The sequence below is a fragment of the Bemisia tabaci genome, chromosome 5 (assembly GCF_918797505.1).
Source record: "Bemisia tabaci chromosome 5, PGI_BMITA_v3".
Lineage (NCBI taxonomy): Eukaryota > Metazoa > Arthropoda > Insecta > Hemiptera > Aleyrodidae > Bemisia > Bemisia tabaci.
In genome coordinates, this window is record NC_092797.1 from 10,162,044 (window position 1) to 10,176,573 (window position 14,530).

General features: G+C 39.3%; 1 protein-coding gene across 1 annotated transcript in view; it reads right to left on the reverse strand.

The window, feature by feature from the left end:
* Window positions 1–13,729, reverse strand: part of LOC109034506 (uncharacterized) — a 43,594-nt gene extending 29,865 nt beyond the window's left edge. Inside the window, exon 1 of the mRNA XM_019047706.2 lies at window positions 13,493–13,729. Within this exon, the coding sequence (XP_018903251.2) occupies window positions 13,493–13,498 (6 nt within the window). The 5' untranslated portion in view covers window positions 13,499–13,729. The remainder of the gene's footprint in view (window positions 1–13,492) is intronic.
* Window positions 13,730–14,530: the final 801 nt, after the last annotated feature.

Sequence of the window (14,530 nt, forward strand, 5' to 3'; positions counted from 1 at the left end):
AGCATCTCAAATTGATCACCATCTAAAACCATTAGTCAAATTGGCCTGGCAATGCATAATTTGATACACGTTGATTTTCAATTTTCAACATTAGCGGGGCATTCGCATTTTCTGAAATTTCAATTTGTTGGCTTAAGTAAATTTTGGGAAGTTCTATCGTGTTCGATGTTTTTTCCCGAATTATTCCTCAAAAATCTTTGAAAATGTTTATACATTTAGACCTAATTCAATGTTTCATTTTCTCTCAGAATATGTGTGACGCAGTAGGGTGAAATGTGCCTTCGAGCGGAAAATCAAATTTTTCAGAACAGCGAAAAAACAGGTTTGGGATAAAAAATATCAACATTTGGTTTAAGATGCTCCTCACTTATTATTACTGTCCAACAAATTACGCTGGGAAAAAGATTCTTGGATCCAGAGCCTTCACTGTTGAAAAATTTGACAAGAAGAATATTCTTGATTCAATCGGACTGAATTGAAGAATATTCTTCAATCGAGAGCCATGCCTTTTAATTCAAGCGACTTTCCCTTTGATTCAAGCGAAAATCTGACTGAATCAAAAGTATTTCTTCTTATCAAATTTTTTAAGAGTCTCCCTGGTAAAAATTGGCTGAAGAATCTATGCTCCAAAATACCATAGACCTACGGCCGGCTGTAAGATTTCCAATAGCTTCTATAGCCGGCTACACAATTTCTTATAGCCTTTTATAGCCGATGGCGACTAAGTAACAGCCAGGCGATAAAGTGTATGATAAACATCACTAATTACGGATGCTAGGACTTAGTGAGTTTTTGGACCACTGCTCTCTTTTTGGGCCGTAGTATCTTGATTTATTTTGCGAGGAAAGCTCCGTACTTTTGATGGATGCCAGTCATTCCTAATATATTAGAGCGCCTTCAGTTTCGTATGATACTGTGCAATACCTCTGGTGTGAAACAGTTGCTTTAAGCGCCGTGGCACGCTGCGGTGCGGCAGGCGGGCAGCGATCGCGAAACGCGCATTGGCGCCTACAAACCGAACGGGGATACTTCACGCGATGCGCAATGCGTGAAGTATCCCTGTTAGGTTTGTAGGCGCCAGTGCGTCGCCGCTCCGCTTTGTGTTAGGCTCTAATATTTAATCTGGCGGAGTCAGCGTTTTTCAACTCATGACTTTGAAATGTTTGCACACCCTGTATGGATTATTCTCGTTTTATTTGATGAAAAAATATGTATTAAAGGAAAATATAACATGTGTTTTGTAAATATTAAGGTGGTTCCGTATCAAACTTAATGATTTCCAAAGCACAATAATTTCTACAAAATTTCTTATAGCCTTTTATAATCGATGGCGAAAAAGCACCAGCCAGGCGATAAAGTGTAAAGCCCGGCGATAGGAACTACAGCCCGGCTGCATATTTTTTTATCGCTTCGTATAGCCCGGCCGTATGATTTTCTCCGCATTCTACAGCCAGCTTTATGATTTTCTGTAGCCTTCTTTAGCCGGCTATAAGAATTTCTATAAATTTTGAAACGCAGCTCTTATCGCCAATTTTCACCGGGGCTGAACTCTGGGTCCAAGAAAATTTTTTCTGTGAGTGAAAGTTTCAAGTCGTAATTGGACCGAGTAAAACAGAAAGGAACCAACCCACATAAAGTTGAAACTAAGAAAAAGAGGCTTGGAGAACAATTCCAACATTTCTCCACAAGGCTCAATGCAAAAAATAAACTTTAACCCCTCTTAACACAGACTAATTTTTTTTCTCGACTTTGGGCTCTTGGCAGGGGATATATACGACTAGTGGAACTCAAAAAGATTCTAAAATCAATTTTTTCGAAAATGTGGGTTGGCTCCTCTCTGATGAACTCGGCTCAATTTATATTACCAAAATTTGATGCCATGAGCGATTGAGGTGAATTATTTCTAAGACTTGTGATAGTACCGGTTATCTTTCAACGGTGATCTTTTAACAATCCGTTTAGTTCTGTTACATTTACGTTTGCTCCTCATACCCGTTTAAGTCTCAAACATTTACGTTTTGTGCTATGATTAATTTTTAAAATACGTGTGATTCCTCCTCACTGAATGATGCAGAATTAACCACTGCGAAACTCAACTATTGTCCCCCCTCCTTTACCGAATATTTTGCCCCACTGCGTCACATTTTTTGTATTCTCAACATGGACCCCGTACTAAACTCTTTGAGTAAAGAGAATAATGGGAAGAAATACAAATTTTACGAACTACTAGAATACAAGTCCGTGCCGAAAAATTAATCTGGTGCATTCAAAATTATATTTAGTCAATTCGAGTGATTGAGTCCGCCTCTAAGCGGACTGAAGTCAAAAGCGTCGGTCATCAGAGACAATCTCCGAGCACGCCCCGAAAAATAATTGAAAGTATCTCATACGTGGGTGAGTCCGAACGTTCCAAACTTATTTCTCAGCCGAACTAGTTTTGAAGGCGCTCATTGAGAAATCGGAAATGCTAGCGGGTACGTATAAATGCCTCAGTCCCCGATTCTAGCGAGTTCCCCAAAATTGAAAATCGCCTTATACAAACGCCTCAGCCTTGCAGCGACCATGCGCCACTCCGGCCAAGTCGTAACACAGTTAAATGTTTTTGAATCGAAAGGAACTGTATCTATTTTGACATGAGCCTTGTCATGCACGTATTCTTATGGATGACAGGGCTCATGTTAGAATGGATATAGTTTCTTTTGATTGAAATGCGTACAGTTGTAAAACCCACCGGTAAGTGTTTCTGGGGTCAGTTCTTACTATTTAAGGAGTGCGCATTCTGGTGGCGCCTCTGAGAAGTTGGACCCTCGATTTGCACACCATAAAAATAGGCAGTGTTGTAAAATTGGCAATACTATAACACTCACCGGAGCCTTTCTTCAAATGAAGTGTGGAAATTGAAATCCTGCAATCAGGTGTAAGATTGACGAATCGATGGATAAAGTGCGAAATTACGTATGTCCATTACGGAGTTTCAAACTTTCCGCTCCTATTTCGTTTTTTCGAAGAGGAACAAGGCAACTTACAGTTTGAAATTACATAGAATATTCTGCTAATAGAGAATATTGATTTTGGAAGCTTTCAAGAAATTACGTTGATTGGTTTCCCGAAATAAAAATGAAATATGGCAGGTGGTCTGCATCGCGTCGCAAACAGAGGTACGTGGTTTTGCACTTTGGCAACTGCTCTTCATCACCAAAAAACTACTCAAGTGACTTTGGTTCGTTGATTTCTTTTGGCCGCCGAATAACGCTTTATTCGACGGTACCGTACCGTTGAATAACCATTCCGAAAAAAAAAAAAAAAAAAAAATGCGATACTTGAAGTTTTGCGTCTGTGGACCTATGTCCATTTCCCATGGACCGCTACATTTAAATAATTAATTATTCACTGAGCACAAGCCCTCGTTTATCACAAGGGCTAGTTAAAGCTTTATTTTTGGAAAGGATCAACCGCAATGGACTGGAAGCATATTTTCTCATCCAATGTGACATCAACGCTGTTCGAAAGAATACAACTGGCTAATTTATGGCTGCGTACTTAATTCTGTTTTAAAGGAAATTTGACCTGAGCGCATTGGCACTGAATGCAAGTTGCAAAGTAGGCATGGTCGTAAACAATTAAAAGTCACGTCAAAAGAAATTCGCGCGAGTAAGTTCGACACCTACACGAACAGTTCAGAAACGTAATTACATTGATTCATCCGATGGCTATTGACGAAAATTGTCCAAGAGAACTGTATTTCAGCGCTGGTTGGATGCTTTGTAAGAGTGCAAGGCTGCATAGTTAATCAATGCTACTTAGCAAAGGAATAACGCCGTATCAACGAATGTTGTCAAATTTCACTCGATAAAACTCGTATTTTTGAGCAAGGTCAGTTACGGCACATTCAAATTTTCGTAAATGTCCAAAATAAATTTTCACAACATTTACCACATAATTTGTATTTTTCCAGAGCAAAAGGCGACATTTGGATGATTTCACGGCGTGTCAGCCGCGGTATGATTATTTTAATCGAAAGACAAAGCGAAAGAAAAAGGGAAAATGGAATGATCCTATGGGTGGAAGCGAGTGATTGTAATGGACACATGCATGTGGTAAGTAATAGACTAACAAAACGGCAATTCACGATGGACCCTCGAGTTGGTACCTACGTCATTTTCCCCATTTCTATAACAACCCCCTGTTTCAACCAACAGAATCATTCCATTTGTCCGTTGTCTCCTTTGTATAAAGGTTTGTCTATCAATGTCGATAATCAGCGCGCAGAGTAGAATGAATCTCTCATTACTTTAGCGGGTGTTATATGCGGGGTAGAATGCGTAGGATTCAGCCTTATTGGAATCTTTAGGCATAGGCGGTGACGCAGGGAAAACATGACACTCAATACATTAAAGCCGTCCCAATTTATTTCCGACTTTTAGGGAAACTATGAACATTTTTATCGGTCGTAAATGTATTTATTTTTTTAGGGGGTTAGAATAATAAGTGCATTCAGATAAAATCCATAAAGTACTCACACACATACCCCCTACTCCCTACTCTTACATTTCTCTATCTTTGCATCTCGAAACACAACGACAAAAAATAAGGCGGGAGAAAAAAATAGCAAAAATCTACACATACACCTAACGGAGATTGGTGGGAATGGTTTGCGCGCGCGACCCTAATTGACCGGACAAACAGGATTAATTGTTCGTAATAAATATTTGGCGGTTTTTCAGATTATGCAATCTAATTGAATGACCGAGCAACGGTAATTGTTCGCTCTGAGTTCGTGTGACGTGTTTTGCGAGTAGCACCATTCAAGCAGAGATTGCAGGGTGAAAGAAATTTGACAGTGCTCAGTTTTAAACCATGAGGTCAAGGTCTTGTAAGCTACCTCAGGACACACATTATAATCAATTATTGTGGTTTGACAGGTCGTTGGTGAAATATAAATGATATAATTTAATCATAAAATATGGTTCATTAATAAATTAAATTCAATTAATAAGCGATGTTTCGAAATGCAAAGTAGAATTCCGAATGCCTCAATCCAGCAAATTAGTTTCTGCTATGCACGTTTCTTTCCATTATTAGTTCGCGATTTATTTCCCGGGAAAGAAATCTTATCCTGCAGTGATTTGTGATTTTAGTTGATACAGGTCGACAAAATGGATTTTGAGAAACTCTCCCCCCCTCCACCGAGAAACAGTTACGAGCCGTTTCCTTCATTTCTATGAAAAAAAATAGAGCACCACAACAATGCCAATTAATTCCGATAATTTTAAGCGTATCTTGACCAAGACTGTTTGTAGATTACTCCTCTATTGCGACGTCGTCGTCGTGTTTCTGTCACGTGTTACGTTTTTTTACGATAAGCAGATCATCGTTTTGATACCGAATTTTGATCGATTTTTCTTCGTCCTTCCAAGAGTATTCTTCAGTGTTACACAAAATCATCGCGTAGTATTTAAAACAAATAACTAAGAAAAAAAAGGCAAAAATGCTTAAACGACGCTATAGAGATTTGGAATCAGGTAGTTTCAACATCGAAAATATTTAGAACACTCAGGATTAGAGACGCTTTTTCGTCAAAATCTCAAGGTCTGATTTTTAAATCCGACTCCGAAAAGAAGAAAAGAAAAAAACTCCCCAAAATAAACCCTGCCTCCATGGACTTCTTGAGCACATTCTCATGGAAATCTTACGCGAGAATATTCACACGTTGACGGTACATCTGGAAAAACGCGTATCTCGTTTGCGGTGTTGCAAAATATCCGCTCCGATTTTATTTTATCAAAAGAAAATGAACCAATCTGGCTTGAAATTTACACAGAATATTTTTCACTCAGAGGAGAAAAATCTATGAAAATTTCAAGAAATGACCATGACTAATTTTCGATATAAAGAATAAATTATAACAGAAAGTCATCCGCGTCGCAAACCAGCAATGCGTTTTTCCAGTTTCACCATCGATACGTTAATTAAACAGCTACAAGCAATAGTGTAACACTACAACAGTCCCTCTTTTCTCTATTTGTGCTTTACGATTCAAATGAGACCAATTTACACTTATATCATTACTGTGATCTGATTAAATGCAAGTTTTATTAAACGTATTCTAACGTGCTATACCAACAATATTGAACAGACCGGGCCACACAATTGCGTCGCGTGCAGGCCATAATAATGACCTGGTCGGCTTTTACCGATTTCATAGCGCGCATTATTGAATATTTGGAACACTGCTCCATTGATTGGACCCCTTTGTACCGGAGCAAGTTTCACACTCCGATTGAAGGGGGTCCAGGGGGGCCCAAGCGGTGAGGTGGGGGGGGGGGGGGGGGCTGGGGGCCCTCAGAGAAACGCTACGCACGTTTTGCATAACTCGTATGAAGAATCAAGGTCTGCATCTTATCAGATCCTATCACTGCACTGTTTATTTATGATATACTAACAATCGCGCCGCCTCACTGAGAAGGAACCACGTAATTTCAATGGAAATCTAATGCAGATTCGTCGTTTCAATGTGCATGGTTATACGGATAGATTTATCGGAAATGGACGTCATTGCATTTCTTGTCACCTAATGTCCTCACATTTTTTAAGTTTTAATGAACTAATTTGTCTTTCGAACAAAACTAAACGGCATAACGATCTGAGTCTTTCCACTATGCACATGAGTGTTTTTATAGATGAGTCAGGAATTGTAGTTCCTAATTGCAAAATATACACTGGAAAAAAAAATATGGTAACATTTACCGTCAGTCTACTTGATTTTTTATGCAGTGATACTGTCTAGTGGAAATAACCAGAATTATAGCAGTATTCACCAGAACTTTGGTAATACTTAACATAGTATGAACACTGCTATCGTAGAGTCTTGTGTTTATTACCATACTTTAATCACTGTGTCAGAGTATGGTCAAATCTACCATATTTTCTCTCGAGTGTAGTCCAAATGTTTCTGCCGCACCAAGCCTGCTGTGATAGCGAAGAGAGCAGTAAGGACATTTCTGTATGAACCATGGTTACTGGCTAGGACATGCTTTAATGTGTCTCGAGGTTCATCCCAGCGTGCTCTTACTGCTCTCTTCTCCATCGTGGCAGAAGCCGTTACCAGAGGAAAAATGCGAAATTCTCAAATTTGATACGGTTCAGTTCATGACTGATAGCCAACCTAGAACCAAATTCTTGCCGGCTACATTGCGGCAAAAACATTCGATTTCCCAAGTTGGCGGTAATGACGTTGACCGCTTCCAAATTTTTTAGGACCCAACTCCCGAAGCACGTTTAAAATGGATGGATGAGAATGAATGTAGATTGTAGAGCGTATATCATCATGCCACGGAATCAAGTCGTTGAGTGTTTTTTTTTTTTTTCGTGGGTAGCAACCCTGTCCATCAAGTCCAAAAAGGAACCAAACTCAGCTTCGAAATTTTACCCATTGTAATGTAGATCGACAATACGCCAAAAACTGTACTCGAATTATTTGCGAAAATTCGCATATATTTACTCGATCGATCTGAAGTTTACATTGCACTGGGGATCCTTCGAAATTGGCATGGGGTCTTCCACGCGGGGGGGGGGGGGTGGTTGTCTTTATCAACAGTTTTATTTTTGTTTTTACTTTCACCTACTCAGTCCTCCTGAGCTTTCACACGTTGTTCCTTTCGGTCGTTGACAAGCACGTGTGCTCATCCAGGTTGCGGTTGAAACTGAGAGTGACACCCTCCGCCATAATGACTCTTCCGCAATGCGCAGAGGATTCTTAGATCGCCGAGATGTCCACACTTCAAAAACCGTAGGCATTCGTCTTCGGTTACCACGAGAGAAGAGAATAGACGAAAGGGAAACCTGATCCTCCCTCGCATTTGCATAACACTAGTCACTAAAGACTCAACCTCTTACATGGATTCGAGGCATCTTAATTCCGCGTATCGCCATCGCTTCTCTTCTGGGAAAAGGCGGATGTTGGCATTTGCCATTTTTAGGGATGATAGCGTTTTCTGATCATCGATCCTTCAAGTTAATGTGTGCAAAGTTTCCGACTTTTTGTTTCAGCGAATAATGACCTAAACAAATAATTTCAAGTAAATACTTACTTGAAATTATTTGTATTACATATAGTGCATGATGCACTATGTTTATTTATTTCTCTCATAGATTTTGGCCACAAACATGTAGGTTTCCAGTTTTTTCATCGATATTTTTTAATTTTTAGTTTATTTTCGGAGTGAAAATGACTCAGTCTTGAGTCGAAACGTTTCGGGTTTTTAAAGTCGCATTAGCTTTGGAGTTTTCAACCTTGTTTCCCGTTTTTCCCCCTTGTTTGTTCACGCATGTTAACATCGACTTATTTCTACAGATTTTTTTATACCCCCTTTCATCCATAGGAATGTGATCGTTACGTCGGTCCACACTTTCTTAAAATAAATACGTTAATACGTCTCAACATCCCTCCCCTTCCAAAAAAAAAAGAAATAGATCGAAGCTTACGATTGTATGCCATCCATTAATTGGTATGGCTAACACATTGAATTCAAATTCTATTGAGAAAAATGAATATGTGAAGAGCTATGAACTATCAGAAATATGTGTATTCAAAAAAATACGCGAAAATAAATTTTGTGAAGAATACAAATGAGAATAGGAAGAATGAGGCAATGATAATCCACTTTTGTTGGTGTAGGCAACATGGGTACTCATGTGATCGAACAGTGGTGTCAACGCAATGATTATAAAAATATCCTTTTGCCGAACGCGGAGAGGTGACTATTACGCATTTTTAGTTCGCCTACAATTTTCGGCGTAGGCAACACGAGCTTTCCTGTGTTTGAATAGTGGCATCATCATGAAATATCACGCTCACGCGAAACACACACAAAAACCGGACGAGAATCGGTGAGTTCAATGTCATGTCAGTTCGCCTTCCGTTTTTAGAGTAGGCAAAACGAGTTCTTATGTGGTCGAATAGTCGTATCATCCTGAAATGTTGCGCTTCCTCGAAATAAACACAAAAATAGTTTTTTATTGGATGGGAAAAGGTGATATTAACACCACGCCAATTCGCCTTCAACTTCTAATGCAGGCAACATTTGCTCCCACGTGGTCGAATAGTGGTATCACACTGAAAATTTCACGCTTTCTCATGCAGAACACACGGAAACTATCCTTTCACTAATGTGGGTGGGTGATTTTAACACATCGGCAGTTCACCTAAAATTTTCGGTAACAAATGGAAGATCTGACGCTTTGAAATTTGATGATCAAGAAACATAGGTATCTCACAGGAAAAAAAGCATGAACATCTTCCGTCTGAATTTCAAGATCTAAATTTTCGATCTCCATCTTATACATTTTATTATTGAAAACTTTACTCCAAAAGACTGATGTCCTTTTTGCTTTGGGTGGTTACCATCGGATCGCTACGTGAGATATCTTACTATCAAATTTGCACATGTGAATACGTTCTCAAATTTTCCTTATTTGCCTTTCTTTTCACATTTCGAACTAAAAATCAACTGAGCCGATTAGTATGATTTTTGTGTTATCATTTTGTAATAACCTTTCACTAAGCATGCTCTATACGTACTGAATACAACCCAGAAAGCGGTCTTTTAAGAACGACAAGCATCTTATACAGTGGCAAGACGTGAATGATCGATTTTGGATACATCTCCATTTGAAGTTATGGTAAAAAATCGATGATTAAGGTGTTCGTTGGGAACACCCTTTTCACCGATCGATTTCCGTAGGTTTAAATGGGAAATCAATCGATATATCGCAAAGCACGCCACGACACTGGTCTTATGGGGTTTTTTTTTTTTTTTTTTTTTTTTTTTTTTTTTTTTTTTTTTTACCGCGAGGCAGGTAGCTTGCACCGCCTGGTAGCCTTTTAATCTGCAAGTGAAAATGGAGGTTGGAAAACAAAGTCGTAGCAAAATGACCAATTGAGAAAATTACATTCAAAATTGTTAAGTGCTGATACAATGAGGCAATGAGGCCGGCTTTCCTGAGAAAAAAGAACCAATATCTTACTCAAAAATTAAGATACGTAATGTCGTGCACTTGTGTGGGGTAACACGTGGAAATTTTCTCAATGCAGAAATTATCCCCCTCAAAATCAGCGAAACCGTGAAAATGGAAGATCCTCATGCAGTTGTTTCGTTCTTGTCTACGTATTGCGGATATAAAAACAATGGTCTAGCAGGTTTTTGCAGATTTTTTAGCCAATTTTGACCAACAAATTAAACCTTGATATCCATACTCTGTGCGTGCATAGCAGGAGAGTTGCATAAGATTCACCGCGGTAGAAATTTCAACGTTTTTAAGGGCTTCAATAAAAAGCTTAACATTGAGGAGCCTCGATCGAAGACATGATGTTGGCGCCCATCCAGGACTGTGCAAACAGAGCAGCTTTTGGGAGAGAGGGCGTTAATGTCATGGACTTATTTAGACCTCTGTCACAGGTAAATATCGAATCAAACATTCAATTGAAGTCGATTGATTTGAATCGTAGAGTCAAAATATATATTTTTAATTATTTGGACTCATTTTGATATAACAAATGTAATTGGGTTAAATTGCTTAAAAATATTCTTCGCCGCTGCGAATGGAAATAAATTAATACATGCATCGAATGCAATCGATACCTATTCAGGACTGTAGTATCTTTATGATATGGGTGAAACGTAAAGTATCATACTTATATACCTCATCATGTCATAGCATTGATGTCTTTAGTTTCAGAAGTTCACAAGTCATTTATATCACCTGAGTTTCACGTGCCATTCAAGTCACTTATCCAATCCATATAAACCATGTCTATACTTCAAATGAAAAACAATGCATTTCAAATTCAATTTCAATTTCAATGAATTTCTCAATCTTGTTTACTTTCAAATTGAAATGGTTTCCGCATGACTAAATTTTCCGCAGAAGTACGTAACGATGTAACGGTCCCTCGGCTCCTAGTCACCACCTAATGTTCATGTCATCTATCTTACATTTTTGCTTGTCACCTATATCATTCATGTTACCCATACATGTCTCTAATGTTAGCAATGCGCAGTTCACTGAGACCCAATTCCAACACCCCTTTCCCGAATTTACTCATTGCGAGAATGCACGTGACCAGATTCTCAGGAAAATATTGAGCACGGTGATTTGTCCCTGAGGTCACAGCTCAAAATAATTATACCTATGTACTGCCCTGCTAAGGAAGAACGCTGTATGAACCTCCAGACGTTGCCAAGTTTCCTCTAATAAAAACCAACTTTACTAGGAAAATTGCGAATATTGTTTTCCAAAATGTTTAGACAATTTTGTACGCAATTAAATCTAAAATATCTGAAAATTTCAAGGAAAAATATTCATGAATGTTGTCAAAAATGCGTGTTTTATCAAGGGAAATTTGGCAACTCCCGAATGTTCATACGGCGTTCTTCCTTAGCACGGATCCATGATACTCATCCTCATCTATCATGTTATCAATATGGAACCGAAACCTAATGCCAACCCCCCTATCCACACTTCCTTACTGAAATAATTCACACGAGTATAGCTTTTCCGGGAAATGTTCGCTTCAACGTTTTGACTCCAGGTCACCTCATTCCTTCCATGTCACCCATTATCTTCCCCTCTCTGGCGTAAGGGCGTATCTGGATTTCCACGTTAGCCCCGTTTTACGTATTAATGCATGATTTCTGCGGGTTGATTATTGAAATTGATAGAAAACGCAATAGACAAAGAAGGCACAGGAAGCATGAAGCGATCCTATTGGTTAAAATTGGCGATTCCTGTAGACTAAGGGATTATAGGGTCTCTCGCGGGTTGCCGTTAGTTAGTCTATCACCTACATCCATTGTCCATTCCAACCGCACCCGTTTCCACCAATGGGGCTCCTCCATACCCCGTTTGTCTTCTTTGTCTATCAGTGTCAATAATCGGCCTGCAGCGGCTCATGCGGAGATCGAGACACGCCCCATAGTGGATCGAGCCAATAGGAAAGGTCGGACAAAATTTGGAAACTTTAAACGCTTATAACTCCATTTATACAAAATTTTGAGATTTTATATATACAAGTGGCTCCATTGGTTTCTTCGTGAAATTTTATTCCATAAGCATCTCATAAAATATGAAATGTGACGAATTAAACATCAAAATTTGCAGTTTTAGTAAAAAATTTCATGTCCGACTTTTCTAAATTGACTCGATCCACTGTGCGCCCTTACGCCAGAGGAGCATCGACATCACCCATTAATATTACTCATATTACTCAATTTCATTTCACGTGTACCAAATGCCAACGTTATCCTTCATTCCGTAACTAAAGGAATGCATTTGGCTTAATGTTCCAGGAAGTGTAATTGCCGGTTTTCCTTGGTCCCAAGTCACAGCTAAGGGTCGTATTCATAGTCCTCCATTAAACGGCTCCTTTTCATAGAAGGCCCTATCTAGTTTAAATTGTGATAAAGGAATGTTAAACGAGCTTCTTAAATCATGCAGCATCATAGAAATGGTCATTTTTGCCATCCTCGAGTAACATTCAGCAGTATAAGTTCGAAACTGGTTCGTCAAAAGGGACAACAATAATTTACTACTACAAAAAATACCAAATGCGCAAGAAAAATATATTGCGAGTTTTGCGAAGGTTAAGGTTGGTACGAACCTACCTTAAGGTTTGTCAAAATCATAGAATTTTCTCTTCTGCATTTTGTTTCTTTTCTAGTGTCAAATCATCCCTTGCAAGGATCCATTTCCAAAGTTTTACAGAATCTTACTCAAGGATGGCAAAAATTATCCTCGTTCTTGTGCTACTTTGCGAGCCTCCTTAAAAGTCCCTTCATCCTGCTCTAAACCAAATGGGGCCTCCTAAGAATAGGAGCTGTTTAGGGAACAACTATGATTAAGATTCTCATTCTCAAGCCTTGTTTGTCATCTACATCGAATCGTTGCACAATGGATCGAGTCAATAGGAGAGTTCGGACAAAATTCGGAAACTTCAAACGCTTATAACTCCGTTCAAACAAGACTTTGAGGTTCTATAAGTGGGTCCATTGGTTTTTGCGTGATATTTTCTTCAAGAAGCACTCCTTAAAGTTTAAAATGTGGTGAAATAAACATAAAAATTTGCAGTTTTAGTCAAAAATTGTGTGTCCGACCTCTCTGATTGACTAGATCCACTGTGCGTCGTTTCCTGGACGAAGGAACGTAACTCCATTCCAATGTTGCAAAATTGACTCGACCAAGTCAATCTTATGCAAGAATGTACCGGTGCAATTTTTGTTCAAAATTTTTCTGATTTTTGCATGTAATCAGAAGAAAAATCAGTGAAATTTTCAGTTAGAAATGTCTTAGATTTTTCGAGTGAAAATGGATATTTTGAGGGGTGATTTGACAACATCGAAATGCGGTTACGTTCTTTTACAGGAGGAACGACGATATGTCACCAAATCCATTTCACTCATGTCAGTGTCATTCAATAACCAAGGAGTTGACCTACCTTCATGATGCGCGTCTCCAGAGGAACGCCGAGCACGGATGCACGTGACACGGACTCATACACGTGGTGGAGCACAACACGGCGAACACGGCGAAAACACGGGAAGACGGAAACGCGTGAAAGACACGAGGCTAATAAACTAATGTGACCAATGGTCCAGGTGATAGCTTTATACGGAGGTGCGCGGAGAGGTCCTGGACGCTGCGAGACCCCGTCATGAAACTGTATCAGTCTCCGGCGAGAGCTGGGCCCTCGCCCCCCTCGCCACCCGGGTGGGGGACGGGGCCCACTCCAGGCACCAGGCTAACTTTTGAACTTCCACCGTGGTTGCCACTTCATTTTTTTTTCGGAAAATGTAATTTTCCCTGCTGAGGAGGAAGGCCGTATGAGCTTTCAGACGTTGCCAAATTTCCTTCGATGAAATACAAATTTTCCGGGTAAATGTCAATATATTCCCTGCAATGTTTCAGAAAATGTTATTCGTAATCGACTTTGAAGTATTTGAAAATTTCAAGGGAAAATGTTTATATTTGTCCACAAAAGTAAGGATTTTATTGGATTAATTTTGGCGACTGTTTATATGTGGTGTTTTTCCTTAGCATGACAGTATTTTTGACCGGATTAGTAAAATGAGGGTCTCATCTGGTGGCGTTCACAGTTAATTTCCTTATTTGCGGCTACTTTTTTTTTTTTTTTTTTTTTTTTTTAGAGGGGGGGAGTTAGATTGACCAAATTTTGGTTAAATCAAACAAAACCGTAGGTGCGCGAAGACATTTGGGGCTTAAAAAGTGTTCTGTTGAACTTCTGTACTTCATTTTCTGTTGCCACGACTCAGGAGCTGCGACTTGCGAACTTTTGAATATTCACCATCGACGCCACTTGACATTTTTTTAGGGGAGGATGGTGTTGGAAAGTGTATTTATCACCGGATCTGTAGAAAAGATGCATTATCTAAGATTGTGTGCAAAGTTAAAAACTGTCGTGTCTGCGCGGTTACATTGGGTTTCGTTGAGTTACTTATTTTCGGTTCGATCAGCC